The sequence below is a fragment of the Taurulus bubalis genome (genome assembly GCF_910589615.1).
Source record: "Taurulus bubalis genome assembly, chromosome: 21".
Classification (NCBI taxonomy): domain Eukaryota; kingdom Metazoa; phylum Chordata; class Actinopteri; order Perciformes; family Cottidae; genus Taurulus; species Taurulus bubalis.
Window position 1 is genome coordinate 7,395,121 of NC_136609.1, and position 17,711 is coordinate 7,412,831.

The 17,711-nt window shown below is 46.5% G+C and overlaps 1 protein-coding gene across 1 annotated transcript in view; it reads right to left on the bottom strand.

Annotated features, from left to right (window-relative positions):
• mgat5 (alpha-1,6-mannosylglycoprotein 6-beta-N-acetylglucosaminyltransferase) overlaps nucleotides 1-17,126 on the bottom strand; it is a gene marked incomplete at its 5' end in the record, with an annotated part of 47,141 nt that extends 30,015 nt beyond the window's left edge. Inside the window, 4 exons of the mRNA XM_079236494.1 lie at nucleotides 1,909-1,998; nucleotides 3,338-3,414; nucleotides 13,651-13,815; nucleotides 16,886-17,126. Of these exons, the coding sequence (XP_079092620.1) occupies nucleotides 1,909-1,998; nucleotides 3,338-3,414; nucleotides 13,651-13,815; nucleotides 16,886-17,126 (573 nt within the window). The remainder of the gene's footprint in view (nucleotides 1-1,908; nucleotides 1,999-3,337; nucleotides 3,415-13,650; nucleotides 13,816-16,885) is intronic.
• Between the last annotated feature and the right edge of the window lie 585 nt (nucleotides 17,127-17,711).

Sequence of the window (17,711 nt, forward strand, 5' to 3'; positions counted from 1 at the left end):
CAGGTGTGCGCCATCCGGAGTGCTTGTGCGCCATCCGAAGCGCGTGTGTTGTTGGATTAGCAGGACGGAGAAGACGCATCTGTTTTGAATGTCCTGTTTTGTTTCCTGTAAAGTACCCATGTTCCGTAAACACCGGATGGACACGAGCAGAGAAAGAAGAGGTTTCTCTCCTAATGGGTTTTGCTGTCGTCCATCTAACTTCTACTCCCACACGGAACAGGCTGGGCTCTCTGTGCGCTCGCTTTAGTTCACTGCGATGCTTTCAGCTCACATGCAATATTCATAACAGGCTAGTGACCTTCACGGCTGAAATTGGACTTTTCATTTGATGAAAATTGACCGCTATAAGTGGAGGATCCTCACGTGAATCGGCACGAGACGGACGGTTAAGATGGAACGAGAGAGAACGGTAATCACAGATCTTTGAAATTAAACATCGCAGTTGTGTCTTCCGAGAAGCGGAGCCGTGCACGTCAGAAGACGCGGTCGGGGGGAAACATCTAGAACGCGTTTCGTGGAGGAACTTGTTCCTTTTAAACCGTAGTTCCTACGTGAAACCGCTCACGACAAGAGTCTGTAGATCATCTGGAGTGACGAGGTCATTATTTCTGAGGGTTTTTTCTTTCTGAGCAAGAGGAAAAATAGTCATTTCTTGATTTGGCAGTCAAGCCTGGTGTGGCAAAGACCAAATCATACAAAATGTAAAGTCTCAAAGTGTCCCCTGAAGGAACACAAGCCTCTATATGTTAGCGCTCGTCAATAATACACAACTTCTCCCTCGTTTGCCAGAGATCTCCTCTTCCTCCCACGCCGTCCTCCTCAACGCACACTCTAATTTGCTCTCATTAAAAAATGAAATCCCCTCCACCTCGCTGCTTATTTTTAGCGCTTTTGTTCTTTGGTGATCGTTGTCAGGTGAAAGGAACGTAGTCGGGGCGCTCACGCTCTGGGCCATCCGATATTCTGGGCTGTCTGTGCTAATATCCTCTACTCTCGTACCGGAGTGGAATTATAAAGAAATGCTGGATGTTCTATACCTTCTTCCTCTGTTCAATAGAGCTCCATTGTCGTTAAAAGAACTAGCACTGAGCCACACTGTTTAGCGGCTGACATGTCTCTTCATGACCATGAACACACACGTAGTTTATCTCAGGTTGAGTAATATTTGCTAAAAAACTACAGTACCCAGCTGATTCGGGGGAACATACAAGGCTATTTTTTATGTAACTATAAATCTATGACTTGTTTTTAAAGATTGGCATCTGATAGCCACAGAAAGGGTAGGGAAAGTCTGAAAGTGTTGAGATACGGATTGAAACACTGTTGTTTGGTCTTTTCATGGGTTCTATTGACAAAAAAATAAATATAGAACGTCCGCGGCTATTTCCTTTAGGTTTAGCAGATAATTTTCATGACAGAATATTTGTTTTTGTTAATTGTTTCGTTATTTAAAACATTTGAGTCAGTGTGTTAATTTGCATTTATTTTTACAAATTTTATGGAAATTCTAAATTATGCATTACATTTGAATGAAAACTAGACTGCATCCTATTTTACCATTCCTCCCTTGCAACATCTGAAACTCTTCTGTCAACAAAACACCCTGAACAGTCCACATCTTGACATAGCGAGACAGCATGGGGGCTGTGATCAGTCAAACGTCACCAGCTCACTGGAAAACACAGCTTTTTGTCCATTGTTGAGATTAACTTTTGTATTTTATTGGACAGAAACACAATTGCGATTTAAGACGCCTCTATTGACTTCAAATCCACATTTACAACGAACACACAAAACACACACACACACACACACTCGTCAAAGCATGCACGCGCGAACACACACGCGCACACACACACACACACACACACACACACACACACACACACACACACACACAGGGCTCACCTCGCTGAGGTAGATAAAGAAGGAGCAGGTGGATCCGTCCACGCCGTAGTTGCCGTAGCAGGAGTCCGTGCTCCACATCTCCTTCATCCACTGAGGAAGAGGAGGAGATGGGAGTTAATAGCAGCCAAATGTACTTCATCAGCTGTTAAGGAACTCCATTCTGCCGTTCACATTTACCAAATAACTAATAATGGAGCACTTTCAATGGATGCAAAAAAATTATATTTAAAAGTGTGTGTGGTTGTGTTGCTGGGAGAATACATAAACGCACAGTTAGGATTTCTACAGCCCCGGCTGTCCGGTCTCGTTTTCACTCTCCTGGTGGAAACAGTCCAGGCTTGTTTTTCCGAGGTTAGAGAGGCAGGACTGTGACTTTAAAGAGTCTTTAAAGTCACAGTCCTGCCTCTCTAACCTGGCTTCAATCCCCAGAATCAAATGGGGAAAATCTGGGGCTTGAAAATAAGAGCAAGACTGTGTGCCTTTCAGCGAATACATGTGCAAGTCATCGAGTGGAACTGCTCAGCAGCCAACAGGAAGAGAGGGAGGTTGTTCTGGGAGAGGGCTCTCATGTGTGAACGTGTGGGAATGAAATAGACGTGAAAAAAAACCAGCTTTCTGGACAAACAAATCTCCCAGAATACATAATAGTAACAAGCTGAAGAAAAGAGGAAGGACGCGGCGGCATTTGGACTTCTGATATAATCCTGAGCAGGAAGGCTTCAGCGGCGCCGCCGTGATCGCAGAGTGAAGGGAATTGTTGAGCGGCGGACCGACAGCTTTCCTGCTTCGTTCACAGGCCGGAGTACGTCGTGCTGACTTACAGTAACCTAAGGGAACCGAGGAATAAACTTGAGTCTGCAGAGACGTTGGCAGAGGGGAGACCTGGCAGATGGGCTTGGATCAGACTCGCTTGGCATGGCAAAGGCATGAAGATTGCCCTGAATTTGCTTCAACGGCAACCTAAGAGCTCTGGTATAAAATGAGAAAATGGATTTGTCAGATGTTACTGAGTGCTGAGGGTAAAACTGCAGCGGAATAACAGTTAAATAAAAAAAAAAGACGAAAAAAACCCAGGCTTGTGTACAGTATGTGTGTGTAGAGCAGACTTTGGCATTGCCCGGCGCCCGGTCGGAAACACTGACAGTATCTGTGGAGGATTGGGACCAGCTGAGCAGATGGTGTGTATGATAGGGCCCCATCAGCTCCGGGGAGACCAGTGCGCACACACACAGAAAAAACACAGCCATCGGATTGAAATTGTGCATCCATCTGTGCGTGTTATCTGTGTGTGTGCATGTTATCTGTGTGTGTGCATGCACCGGTGTCAGTGATCGCTGAAGTTTAACATTTCTGAACAGGGTTTTTTGCTTCGCTTGCTCTGTGTGTCTGTGTCTGTGTCTGTGTGTGTGTGTGTGTGTGCGTGATTCACCTTGACCTTGTCCTCGCAGTGAGGGAAACCCTCCAAAGGCGGCAGCTCGCACTTCTCCTGGGCTCCGTTTAGGAGGTCTGAAGAAAGAAGAAGAGGCAACATCAATAAGGTCAGCTCCAAAATTCCACCTGCTCTCCCTCTCCAGCATCATCACAGCTCAATAGCTTTCTTTAGAATACAAAGCAACCTCCAGTCTGTACACAAGCGGCAAAAAAACTGTCCCCTGGCCACAGACATAGGTGGTCATTTGGCTGCTCGATGGCTTCAAATTCCCACCCAGCTCCAAAAGGCGCTTTAAAGCAGTTTCTGCACGGTGACTGCGATTGTTTTTCTTCTTGGAACTGACAAAATAGACAATATTTATTTGTAGGTGACATTCACGATCCCAAGAGGATGAACCACATGACCTTGGCGGCCCCTGACCTTTCGCGTAGCATCATCATCATCCAGTCACAATCATCAGCCTCGGCTGTGTTTCATGTGGGGTTGCATCTCAGAGTGACAGCCGGAGAGGGCCCATTACTCTGTGGTCGGCTGTGACTGGCAACCACCGGATCACCTTTGGCTTAGCAACGTGAACTCGGCGGGAGCGTCAACCACAAAGCGCTCAGAGCCCAGGAGGATGCAAACACAGACAGCTTTTAAGTATTTTTTTTTTAACAGTTTGCAAAAACAACGCGCCTGCACGCCGATGTATTTCCTGCTTTGCCTTCGGTATCCCAGGAAGCCAATATCGGCGGATTAAAATTCACGGTTCACACGCGGGCTTTCCCTTCCTACTATAATCACCTTTTTGATATCCCCATTTTCAGAGACGTTAACGTCATCGCTGCTGACCTTTACAGCCAGGACATACATAATGCATGACTGCAGGCTGTGCGGCGAATAGATAAAAGCTGAGCAGCAAACAGCAGACTAATGAGTTTGTGGGTGGCGTTGCAGGAGGGTTTGTGTGTGTGAAGCTAATCAGCGCAGCCCCAGCACTGGGTCAAGCTTCTTTCTGCAGGGGGTGGGGGTGGTGGAGCAGAGGCTCCTGCATCATGCTCATCGTTGAATCGCTTTATTTACACCGAAGAGGCTGCTGCAGTAAACAGATAATTTTAGATAACTTTTTTTCTCCCCCCCCCCTCTCCATCGCCTAGATTAGATGCGAGAAAACATATTTCACTGGCACTCTGGCTCGACAGCAGTGTGTGTGTGTGTGTGTGTGTGTGTGTGTGTGTGTGTGTGTGTGTGTGTGTGTATAGAGGTGACTGCGTGCCACAGACTGCTACAACAACAAAAAACTAAATCAGCGGGTTAGACAGAAAGCCACAGACAAGTTCACACCCGCTGCTTTTTGCAACCTGCCAAAGACGCTCCGTTACAAAATGAAATGGCACTCTGCGTCGTCTTGACATTTAAAACCACGGTGAGGAGGAGTGCGTTTTCATCCTGTCAGTTAACAATGGGCAGCGCTGACAGAAAGCTGGTAACAGGGTCAAGTTACTCAGCTTTTACCCGTCGGTTGTGGCTACATAACAACATGGCATCGTCTACATAATGCAGACAACATCAGTCAGCACCATGGTCCTCACTAAATATAGTTCAGCAGCTCCTCACATGACCACTTGGGGCTGGCGTCATAAAGTGAGTCAATCACCGAAGACCATTACAGCAGAAGTATGCATGTTTACAGCCGGGTACAAGGATACGGTTTGGGTCCCTGTAGCTGATATCCACCCACTTTGAACCCTACGTCCATACTTTATACAGTCTATGAGCAGTAATCCCCTAGATATGTCTCAATGAGCTCTTTGGACCCCATTCCAGACAATCCTTGGCTCAAACACTGTTATGCTGTGTATTATGGTTGGTGTATAATGTAAAAATACTCGTGTCCATTAATCTCTCCGTGGACATCTGAAAGAAAGAGGAAATGGCCACTAGTTCGATTTTTATCATACGATAAACAGATGACGAGTACATTGGACGCCAACACAGTTTGGTTTCCGTTCCCGTCCACAATACAAGGGAAAGGAATTAACCCTGATAGATAGAGCTCAGCAAAGAGCTTTTATAGCCCAACTGTTAACAACCACTTTGAAACATGCAATAAGGGGCAAGGGTTATTTATTTTCTCCCATTTCCTTGTGATTTTAATCCCATGTGGGTTCGAGGAGGAAAAGAGGTGGGAGGCCGGTGAGCCAGTCACAAGATGAACTCGCACAGCACACAATAGTAAATAATAATAATAATAATAATAATAAAAGTTTCTTATTGTGAGAAGCTGGGGCCGGTGTTTTGTCAGTTTCAGTACTTTCTGATTGTGAATGTGAGAAAAATAAGATTTGTTGTTTGGTGGCCTCCAGACGCCCAGTCATCCTAAACAGCCGACCGGTGGACCCCGTCTTTCATCCTGTCATTGGGCCAGTCAGCCGGCGAGCTCCAAAAGCCTACAGGCAAATCTTCTACTCGCTTTAATCAGGCAGGAGAAGCCGCTGCCAAGGAGCGCCTAAATATAGCTCCCTTTTGTGATGGAACGCAGCAGAGGCGGTGCCTTCTCCGCTTCGCGCCCTTTTACTTTTCCCTTTGGGTGAAACGCCGCGTCAGAAACGCTGGCGGCTACTGGACGCATCGAAGCTGAGGGAAGACGTGCTGGAAGGGACACAGCAGGGCGGGGCACTAACTGGAAGATTCATGGGTGGACGCAAAGAAGCTGAGTGTTTGCCATCGGGCGAGATAACGAACAGAGTGACAGTGGGTGTGATTGTTGGCCTTGGCAACACAAGCAACAAAAGCTAAAGACAAACATAACATATAGTTATTGATAGTACAATAGAATGAAATAAAAGCCATCCATCCAAAAAAAGACCAATTAAGGAGTCCTTTTGAAATGTACTCTACGGAGAACCACAGGCAGAAAAACACTTCACTCAAAGAGCCTCTCACAGCTCTGAGGTCAGCCGTTAGACGGCTCCGAGAACACAGGCCATCTCTGAACAATCAGGGAAATTACACACAGTTATTTTCCCCCTCTTCATCCCTGTGTGTGTGTCCGTCCAAGTCCATGAGGTAATGTGAAATCTGACAACTCCAGAATTGGATTGAGAACATCTGGTTTGCGTTATTCTCTCTTTCTCCCCCACCCACCCGCTTATTGATTTCATTCTCAGGCACACAAAACTACAAAACCTTTCCCAGACTGCAGATTGGTGTGAGAGGGACTAAATCTTTAGGTGACGCGTTATGACATGTTTCGTGAGAATTGTGTGAGGTTTAGCAAAGGCATCTAAGCGATGAACAAAAGTGTCGCCATGGTGATTCTGCGGAGCGGAGTGCTTGAAAAATAAAACTTTAGGGGGGTGAAAAGTGCAGCTTTCATCATCTCCATGTCCTCTGATCCACTGGCTCAGAGACACTAATTTTAGATGCACTTTGTGAGAGTAAGCAGAGGTATCTCTGTGTGTGTATCTGGTTGTGTGTGTGCGTGTGAATCTCTGCAGCGCCTCATCAATTAGACAGGAGCCGGCTGGATGATGGACGCCATCCTCTCAGCCACGGAGTGTCAACAGCTGGCAGGTGGAGAGAAAGTCGGGCCTGTTTCACAAAGCGAGCTCTACTTAGTTTCCCTCTGTCAGTGTTAGCGCCACACTGAGTCCGACCAACCATCCTGTGCACATTCATGTGAACACATCGTTTTCCATAGTGACGTTTGGTTCCATAATGAATAAACTATTTGGAATAAAAACTGTCAAAAGTCAAGTTTGTTTCTGTTAACACGGCAGAGGATGTAAACAGGAAGTAAGATGTCACCATAGTCATTGAGTTATTATTAGTTTAAATTGGGGCACCATTCAAAATATGCAGAACTCTCATCGTCTCCGTAGAGAAGGCAACAAGAAAAATATTCCAAATAGCCCCACGTAACCTCACACTCCAGCCCACTATGAGTTTCCTCTTTCTCCGCCGTCCTCTGGACTGTAATCAATCCCTCTTTTGTGCTCGGGCAATCTGATCGGCACTGTTCTCTCCAAAATATCCAAAGAGGAAGTTTGCACCGACAGCGGCGCGAAGGACACGCCAGAAAAAAAACATGATCAGACCCCCCCCGGCAATTGCAGAGCTATGACTCATGTCCCACAGTTGATCTGGTTGGGAATCTGCAGGCTTGTGCACGTTGTTGTTGTTGTTGCAAAGAGAGGGGACATTAACTGAAACCGAGAACTCAGTCTCTGAACCAAAAACACCTACGCGCAGATTTCAGAGCGGTTTTGCTTCCTATGACAAGCTTGACTTGCCAGATAACTTGTATTTCCTGTTAACATGGGAGTTAGTAAATGCTCGGCATGCTTTAGTTCAAACTCACGGGCTCCGCAGTGGTGTGCAGTGATCTGGAGAAGCAGCTCGAGAGCTCGAGAGTTGCATAATGCAGGAACCCAAAGAATTATCTCACTATCGGGGTTTTTAGCTCCCTGTTAACTTGTGAACGCATTCAAACACATCTTTGCGTTCTACTCTCCGCTCAAGTGTGCCTGCATCTGCCTGCTCCTCTCTCCTGAAGAGAAATCAGCTGAATGAATGTAAGCTGCGAGTGCGCGAGAGTGTGCGCGTGTGGATTGAAAAAGAAAAAGAAAATCGCCTCAGGAAACGGCTGATAATTGGTAGAAGGAGGCAATGCGGATGATATTCCTGCAGGGGCCGTGGCTTTAACCAGCACAACAAGAATACTGGCACACAGAGGGAAGAGGAGACAATGGAGGAACGAAGATGCGGAGGGAGGATGGAGTGCAGCAGAGCCACGCAGTATGCAGAAAGCCTGGAGACAGAGCAGAAGAAAGAATAGAATATCCTCTTTTGCAAACACAGGATTCATGCACCTTTCATTCCACATCCGAAACACACCCCAGAATGATATCTCGAAAAGTCTGCAAAGCGCTCACTGAATTAAAATGAGGAGGGAAAGAAAATACATTTGCAGAAACTGTGAGAAAGCGGGGCGCACAAGTCCCAGCCAATGGTGCGTTAGACCCAGATGTTCCACCCATGCCTATTGTGTGCGTGTGCGTGTCTGGAGTGGCCTTCAGATTCAAGCAGATTTACAGATGAGAGAGAAGCTGTTAAAATTCTTGTTATGCTGCAGCTGGCTCTCGCTCTTTGTTTCAGTGGTGAAAAACACTACAGTGTCAGAGGCTGATATTCTAGTTTAGCCCGATGGTGGACGAAACAGACACCTGCAAAAATCACTCTTTTTTTTTTTTTTTTTTTAAAGACAGACGGTGTTGGTTTTCATACAGACCACAACTTATGGACCTCAATCAATGCTACTGAATAATTAATTATACAGAAGGAATTACTTTTAAAAAACCTAATAAATGGCATGGTTTTGAAAAGTGCTCTTCCACCAGGCACTCCTTGGAACAGACAATGACTATGTTGGTGGGCTTATTCTTATTTTTTTTATATATATATAAAAAGGTGGGCTGAGGGTGCCATGAAATGAATTTATTTCCATATTTTTACATTATATTTTTCGTTTCCCCGGAGGCAGCAATTACATGTTTTTTTTCATTGCAAACATTAAATGGAGGAAATAAGCATTCAAATCAGAATAACTGCATAAAAAAAAATGTACTAATCCCTCCCTAATCACAAAAACACCTTCAATCCAAGAGAATGAGCTCATTGTCCTGCTGCGGCAGTAATCACACCGGTATGTGAACTGTATGCAGGAGAAGCAGAGTGCCCGACACTTGAAATACGTTGCATAAGCTCTCGAGCCAACGTTTTGGGGGATTTGAGGGAACACATTTCACTCCCAGGAAGGATAAGTGTGATTTTTAAGCACGTGGAAGATAAGAGCACAATCATAAGCTCGCTGGCGTTGATCCAACAAGCTTTTATTGCGAAGCAGCCACAGGAAAGGCATCGTATTCGTCCCCAATAATATGCAAGAAAACAAAAAATTGGACTGAAAACTTGCAGTACAAAAACATTTTAAAAAAAAAGGGAAAAATATAATCCAGTATAAATCAGCACTGTAAAACGAATGATTTCTGCTGCAGGGTGAGCGTTAGTATTCACGTGGGTGTGTGAAAGCGTGGGATCGGACAGCATCTCTCAGCATCTTATTTTCACCGAGTGGGTTTTGTGTACTTTATTAGTATCGATCGGCACGCTGAGGAAGTAAACTGCCCTTCAGGAGCGCAACAGAGAACACAGATCCTGCTCAAAATCTAGCCCTCAAGATGTTTTTCCGGTATTAAAGCGGTAACTGTATGTGACTGCTGAGGAATTCTATTGTTGAGGTTTTTGCAGGAAAAGAATCCTTGTGTGAAGCACACAAATTAATGTTTGAACTGAAAAATGAAGGGGAGGGAGCGGCGGAGTTGTGAGGTAACCGGGACACGTGTAATCCTCAGCAGAAACCCCGTCCTTGTCCCTCCCGCATTGTTGACATTGAGACCGTGGGTGTCATCTTTCACTGCGACTGGCAAACAGAGATGCGAGCGGATCGATAGCTGAGAGAGACAAAGCGGCGAGGATGCCCCGAGCTGTGAAAGCACAGGTCTCTGTTCACCGAAGAGGCGCTACAAATCTGGCGAATGTCAGGGGTGGCGTGGCTGCGAGAAGACGCTGATAACTTTAAACACAAGGAGGCGGAGGAATAGATCGTAGAGGGAACAAAATGGAGATGGGGGGAGGCTACAAATCACCACCTGACGGTTTGTTACAGCCACTCTACGCCGAGTGTGTGTGTGTGTGTGTGTGTGTGTGTGTGTGTGTGTGTGTGTGTGTGTGTGTGTGTAGGAGGAGATTACATTTCCACGCCACGGGCTGGCCCACACAGATGAAACACCGCTGGGGAGGTTGATTAGCCCCATCAGCGAGAGCCGGCAAAGACGCAGCGGAGCGGGCTTCTGTTGGAACAAGTCCCATCTGCCTCCTGCCGAGCGGCAGCCGAGAACAGATCGACTTATTTTGATCCCACGAGGGGCTCCTGTACCCGGTGTCCTTGGCTTAACGTGGCAGCGTCGCAAGGCCGGAGCTATTCCTGAGCATTGCAGTGCACGACAAAAGAAAATAAAACAAAACACACACAGAGGAGCGCAACTGTAAAACAACGGGAGCGCGGCCACATTTTTGCGAGATGACCAATGGCGAGGAAGACACTGTGTTCCGCCGTGTGTACACAGCTGTCGGCTCACAACCGGAGCAGTGAGTAGCAGAGGGAGAGTTGGCCTTCCATCAGCTGCTGCGTTGATCACACATCAACATGAGGCTGAAGCTTTGTTGGGGAATTCCTTTCGGGGACTAGGGGTGAAAAAGCTCTGAGACTTTTATTTCAACAGTCAGGTGCCAGGTTGTTCGTGTTCGCTCTAGTACGCAGTGAATGTGTTTCCAAATGGGGGGGAAACAATGCGTTTTCTTGCCAGTTTTCTTGGAATTTAGTTACAAGTATCAGACAGCGTAAAAGCCGGATTAAAACTGGGAACACTGAAGAGACCCAGCGAGTTCTTGGCCAAGTAAATGTATACAATCGAGGTGGCGGCAGCGGCGCAGTCCCAGGGCTGCTGCTCAGCTCCATCTTGATAGAGGCCTCTCTGAAAGCCAGGCGTGTTCTCCTCACTGTCCCGATTCTTATCTCTGTAATTGCCTTCCAGTCAGGGAGGAGCACTGGAGCAGTTGGCAGCAGCGCCGGCTGTCACCCACTCCAAGACAGGAGGCACGCTCCGATGGAGACTCTGGAGTGTTGCGGGCTCGCTTTAGCTCGTTGCCAAGAGGGATGGAGTCGCCGCTTCGACAGCTCGACCCGCATTCAGGATCCAAATGTTGTCTCTCGCGGGTACAGCTGGAAGTAATGAGCGGATAGGGCACTGCAGTGTTATTGTCACGGGTCCAGGTACCATCGCGCCACACTGCCCCGACAATGGTGGATGAGATTAGTGTTTCATCTCGAGAGTCCACAATGGCCGAAACGAGACCAGACAGAGATCGCACTAATGTACACAACGCCGGAGGAGACAGTGTGTGCGGTGTACAGGAGGTTTTAACAGCAATTTATACAGTTAGTCTCGATATTTATAAATATCTGATTTTAATGTCATTTAATTTTTATTTATTCTTATAACACGTTATATACTTACTTATACTAGTATTATGAATTTTGGTTTATAAAATGTAATAATAATAGTTATAATAATAATAATAATAATAATAATATAGTTCCATAATGTTGGAAGCTGCAGATAAAGATCAGGCCACACTAATATTATTAGTGTAGTGACTGATCTCTGTGACTAGCCACTCGGCTGGGTGCGGGAGAAGCTCATGTTCCTTACTTGCTGTTTCAGAAAGATTCCAGGCCGTTCGTATGTCTTTAGTGAGGTTTCCGTTTAGTTATATTTCACTGCTGATAATACAAGTTGTTATATTGGTTTCCTGGTCTCCCTCTGAAGTGTCTTGCTTGCGGTAAAAACTGTGCAATCTCCCCGTCACCCATCAGTCATTACCCCATGTCAGTTGCACCTGTGCCCCATATATAAGCATACTACCACAATAAAATACACAGACATAACTAATGGCTCCTACAATTAGTATTGTACTATTTGTAGAATTAAATTCCAGTGGAGGCTAGTGGAGGATTGTTTCCGAGCCGATTTGTGTGATCCAAACAGTTCCAATAACTCCAGAGCGATTTGCAAAGTCCAAAAAGTCAAAATTGATTTTCAAAAGATAGTCGCTATCATGTTTTTATCTCACGAAAAATTCTGCTTGGATACATGAAACCAAAACACAAAGTGGGGCAAGCACCAACGAGTTACATCCATCATTTGATTTAATAAAAAAGACTAACCCATTCAATCAATCATTCAAAATGTGGATTTATATTATTTTTAAGGGTCTTTAAATATGACAACATACATTAAAGCGTCATTAGAAAACCACAAAAAACATTCCAAGGAAATTGTAACAAATACTAATTCCAAGGAGACATCTTCTTGACCATATCTTGTTTTTTCCGACAAACCATCCAAGACCCAAAGATATTTACCTCACTACTACAAGTACAAGTTAATTTAAGAGATTCTCAGAAAGGATGTGGCATTTGGGGTTTGCTGTTCACAGAAAACAAGGTAAAAAAACAGGAAGTCAGATTTTCACTGTGAGTCATCACGACAGTCAGGGCGGCTGTCGGCAACGTCGGCTGCCTTGATATTGATCACTTTCATGTGACGCTCGTGTGCAAAAATAGGCTGACTTATCGGCGTTCATCTCTTAAAAAAGGAGAAAAAGTGACAAAGGCAGCGGCAACATTTGATAAAAAAAGGTGGTAGTGCAGCAGCTGTCATTGGGGATAAGATCAATTCAAATGTGACTACAACTAAATCAGCCTAATCCAATTCTGCATACCGCCTCAGAGCGCAGATTCCACATTCCTACGGTTTAATGCTGCGCAAACAACTGAGAGCAAAGTCCCGGGGTCCCAGAAAAACACTTCGCTCTCTCAACTGGGCTGAATTCATCATCTGAAAGCTGGCAGGAAAATCAATGAAAACTAATAAAAAGGGTCATGCAGCGTGAACGGAGGCCTTATTTGAATTATGTCCAAGGATGCGGTCTGGTCCCATAAAGTGCCTGGTGTGCAGTGTGCAATACTGGCAGAGTTTAGATGGTTGTGTGCCTCGGGGATGTTATGCGCAATGAGATGGGAATCTTTCAAATGAAACAAGGGGGTCGCAGAAAACAGCCCCAATCATCTTATTCTCATCTCTTTAATTAGCCTTGGCTAAGGGCTGGGCGAATAGGGTATGGCAAATAAATCATATCACGGTATTTTGTAAGATTCTGGCGGTTTCACAGTATATCACGTCCCCCCCAACCCCCCGCCAAACTGCATGCTGGGTAAAGCCCGCACAGTCAGTCGCACAGGAAGTCAAACCATGAGTCAAGTTCTATCCCTGAGACGCAAGTAGCTCCGACCGCTGCGCCCTCAGCGTTAAGCTGTGAACATTATATGTTGCTGCCTGCCAAAGAGCGCACTACCCGGTTGAACCAGTATACCTCGGCTACTATATTTATTGTGCGTGTTCACACCCTGAACAGGCTTTCTCTGGAAAACAAGAAACTGTGTAAAACCTGCCCACACATGAGTCACAGTTCATCCGAACAATCACTTTTTGAAGCAAACTCATTCAAAGTCTGGAGGGGAGAGTTTTCTCTCAGAGCTCCAATCCTTTGGGACGAGATAAATCCGTGTCTCCTATCCAGCTTTCCATCCCTCACCACCTCACCAACACACTACGGACCAAAAGAGAAGATGCAGTACATACCCGCCACGTTTACTTTCTCAGAGTTCGTGGCGCTGGGCGTGGCGGTGCTGATGCCGTTGGTCAGGTTGCCCCCCGTGCCGTTGTAGATGTTCTCCACCTTGGACTCCAGCTTGCCCAGCCTCAGCATGATGTTGTCCAGCAGCACGGCGAGGGTCTTTTTCAAGTCTGAACGGAAAAATGGGAATCAGATTATTGGGGTGATTGTGACATGCAGTCAGCTTGAGGCTCATAGAAATGGAAAACTGCCAAGCAGACTTTACGAGAGATTTCTCTGCACAAGACACAGATAATGTGAGAAGGGAAGCTGACCAGTAATAAGCGTATAGGACATACATTCAAAATATTTCGGCTTCATGTCTCTGTGGTATTTGTTTTGACGCTGTAAACCGGCAGCAACTAGAGTGACCTTTGCAGAGAAATGTTAAGTTGTTTTGAGCTGCTGGAGCCGTACAGTAACCAGCAACATGCCATTTGTCTGCCGCAAAGAGCTCCCACCGTAATCATCGACCTCATAGTCTACCGTGACATCAATACATTTGGCTCGTGGGTGTGTGTGTGTGTGTGTGTGTAGAAGCGATTCGTCGAGCGTGCTTTCATCAGATGATGATAATTGCAGCTTGTCCATCACACACACACCACCGCCACTTTTTTGTTTTCCTCGCCGCGATGCATTCAACATGCCAGTTTTCATCACGTCAAGCGAGAGATTGGCGAATGGACCTGGCGCAGGCAGGAGGGGAAGAAAGAGAGAGAGAGAGAGAGAGACTGGGTGCCGGGAGAAGCGGTGCAGCGAGACCGGGGGCGGGGAAACCAAACGGAGAGCTTTGGAGCGGCGGCCTTGCCAAAGCTATTGGGCCGAACAGAATTAGAAGAAGGGGGGCTCTGAGTTAATGGCCGCCTTCTGTTTACCTCCGGCACACACAGGCCTGTGCCCGCTGACCCCAGGCTGTACGTCAAGAGGGATTCACCAGGCCCAGTTTAATATCGCAGCTCCTCAGCTAATGCCAACCAGCTTCACGATGGGAAAGACAAAGCCCTGTAAACAATAACTGACTCGCGTTTACAAAATCGGGAGTGGCAGAGTAGCTGGAACGTAGACAAATGTAATAAATAGACAGTGTGAAAAACATCCACGTGTGTAAAAATGTATTATAAGAGCAAGAAAACGCTCTCAGGTTTGTACAATAATTAAAACGTGCAGCTTTGAGTATGCGACCTTCATCAGTAATGCCTTGACTTTCCTCCTGTGCACCGATGCTGCTGCTGCTGCCAGGTTACCGGATGAGCAAGAGCTCACCGAGGGACACATTTCTGCCCGACTGAAATAAGTCTTATTTCTCAGGAGGTGATGCAGCTGCAAAACCTGGAGCAGTGAACACACTTTGCTTTTAATAATAGTGTCATAGGAGATAATAATCTGGATGCACGATGACCTGGGATTTTTCATTAAGCCCATGAGCATTAAAGAGAAGTGATTACACGGGAGCATAAGCCCGAGGCATTCATCAGGGATTCCTATTGTTTCTTGTCATCCACTTCAGCCCAGCCTGTCAGGGGGTCTCTGTATCTTACCAACGTAATAGCACACAATGACCTTCCGCCCTCGGGAGGACGGAGAGGATTAGACCGGCAATCCAAGCTGCACCCGGCAGCTACATCCTCCTGAAGCCCAACACCGGCCCGAATGAGCCGGTCCGAGCCGTCATGACCGAGGGTCATATCCCTGTCACGGCTGACTTTACCGTCAAGGAGAGACGTGTGCAAACCAATGCGCTCACTCCTGAAATCTAATAGATATTGAATGGCGGGGCTTGCTCTTAGACTAGAGACCTACAGGAAGATTTCTCCGTCCTCCTTTTTGGAGCAAACCGAGAGAATAAATCAGCAGATCAATCTGCAACCAAACAATTGTATTGTCGTAAGTATTTCAAACTAAATGTTTAATATAAAACAGCACTTTAGCTGAAATAAATTTTTTTTTTAAAAATGACAAAATCAAGACATTCTACAAGTTAAAGAACATATTTTAGATGTCGGATTAGGAGAGTATCTAATCGCGCCCGTGTATAAACAGGCAGTCTGCCAGCATCGTGCTATTCAACAGGTCTTCTAATCCGCCGAGGACGGAGGGCGCCGTTTGCGGCACAGACCATAAAGCCCCTCGAGGAAAACGTGCGATACCGGGCCATAGAAATAAAACAGACCTGACTTGACGAATGGGCTTTCGGGAGACGCAACATTAAATTCGAACGCATTCAGTTTTTAATGGGGCATTTACGGGGATCGAAGGAGGAAACTCTGTTCCTACAGATTGTATCATGGCGAATCATCGACCAAAACGAGTGAGCACAGGAAGCACCGAGGATCCTGCTGCCTCCTCATCTAATGAAGGGACGTGAAATGGATGCGATGCTGGGACGCCGGTCTGCAGACTGCGGCCCAGCAGCCGCAGCGCCGTGAAATCGATCTGTCGTATGAGGGGAAACTGGACAAGACACTTGTTGTTTCTTGGAAACTCTGGGATTGTGTGACAGGAAGCTATAGACATCACATTTAATTAATTACATGATTGATGAGAATGTTGTCATCAGGCAGTTTCTCTTCTTGGAGAGAAAAAAAAATAAGTATAGGTCTTGGAAATTATATTGTAGTATTGTGCTGGCTTCTTATAGTTCTCCAGCAGCTCAATCTGATATTACCTTCTTTGCTGTATCCTGTTGTTTCTCTGGGCATTAGAGAGACAATCAATTCCAATCTCAGATTTCCTAATGAAGCCTCCCATCGAGCCATACAGGTCTATTAACGGCATGAATAACTTATTGATGGGTCTCCTGGACCTGTGCTATTACAGTATTGTGCGGCTGCATCAGCGTTAAATCTCCCAGGTTTTCTTGAATGCAAAGCAATGCTGTGCCTGCTCAGGAGGAAGACAAGTGGAACCAGTCGGCGCAGTTTAAAGAAGATGTAAAAACAGACGGGCGTAGCAAGGCGGCTCCACATCTTAGCTCTGTTAACGGGTTCCAGCTCGGTAGTGATCTTATTCAAAATCAAAGAACTTGTGGCTCATATAGCATCAATTGATAAATTAATTTTGCCTTTCTAATAGCACGCCGATCCTGGGAAAGGGAGCTCTACACATCACGGTTACCAGCGTCTGCCACACAGCAGACATGTCAGGTATTTCTTACTTCTCTCTCGGGTCACATGAGGTGCAGCTCGGGAGCTGGTCACTCACCGTAAGCCGTCATGGTGCCCACGTAGGGCCCGTCCATGACACTTTGGTTCTCCTCGGCCAGCGCCTTGATGTAGCGCTTGCTCAGGTCCAGGATCTGCTGCCTCAGCACGGCGCTGTTCTCGTGGCTGGCTCGTTGCTGGATGGTGAAGTGCAGCAGCATCATGCCCCAGATGAACCCGAAGCTGACCAGGAAGAAGCCCAGCTTCTGGGACGACAGCTTCCACAGGAAGGGTGTGGCCATGTTGACTGGCCGGGGGTGCCGCGGTGGCTCTGATTTGACAGAGGGTGGGGAGGCGCAGAGGTGAGGGCGAGAGAGAGAGAGACTCAGGAGGGCAGACGGGGCATGGCTGCGTTAGTCGGTGTGGCGGCGAGTCTTGGGAGGTGGCGCGCGGCTTGTTTGCCTCACCGGCGGGCTTTCCTTCTCTGGCCCATCCTCACCGCTCAGTAGCATCTCAGTGGACTCAGTCTGACCCGTTGCATCCTGCCACAGAGAGGAAAGAGAGATGAGGAGATGTCACACAATGAGGGAGCTCCCTCTCCCAACCCAACCCCACATTTACGATAGACGCTCTGATAATTGGACAATGAGTCAGCAGCTTGAGCCATCAGTAAGTCATAATAAAGATGAAGAACAAATGCAGATTGCGAGCTCAAACTAACGTCATCATATGGCGCATATACACAGCCGAGTTTCATCCCTGTGATGTACTGCACTGCTTCACCGAGTTGCACTGATTCCGCAATGGATTTTCAAAATAGAGGAACTTCACAGCCAGTGTTACTTTGAACTTGTGTGAACTTCACAGCCTGTTACTTTGAGCGAGGC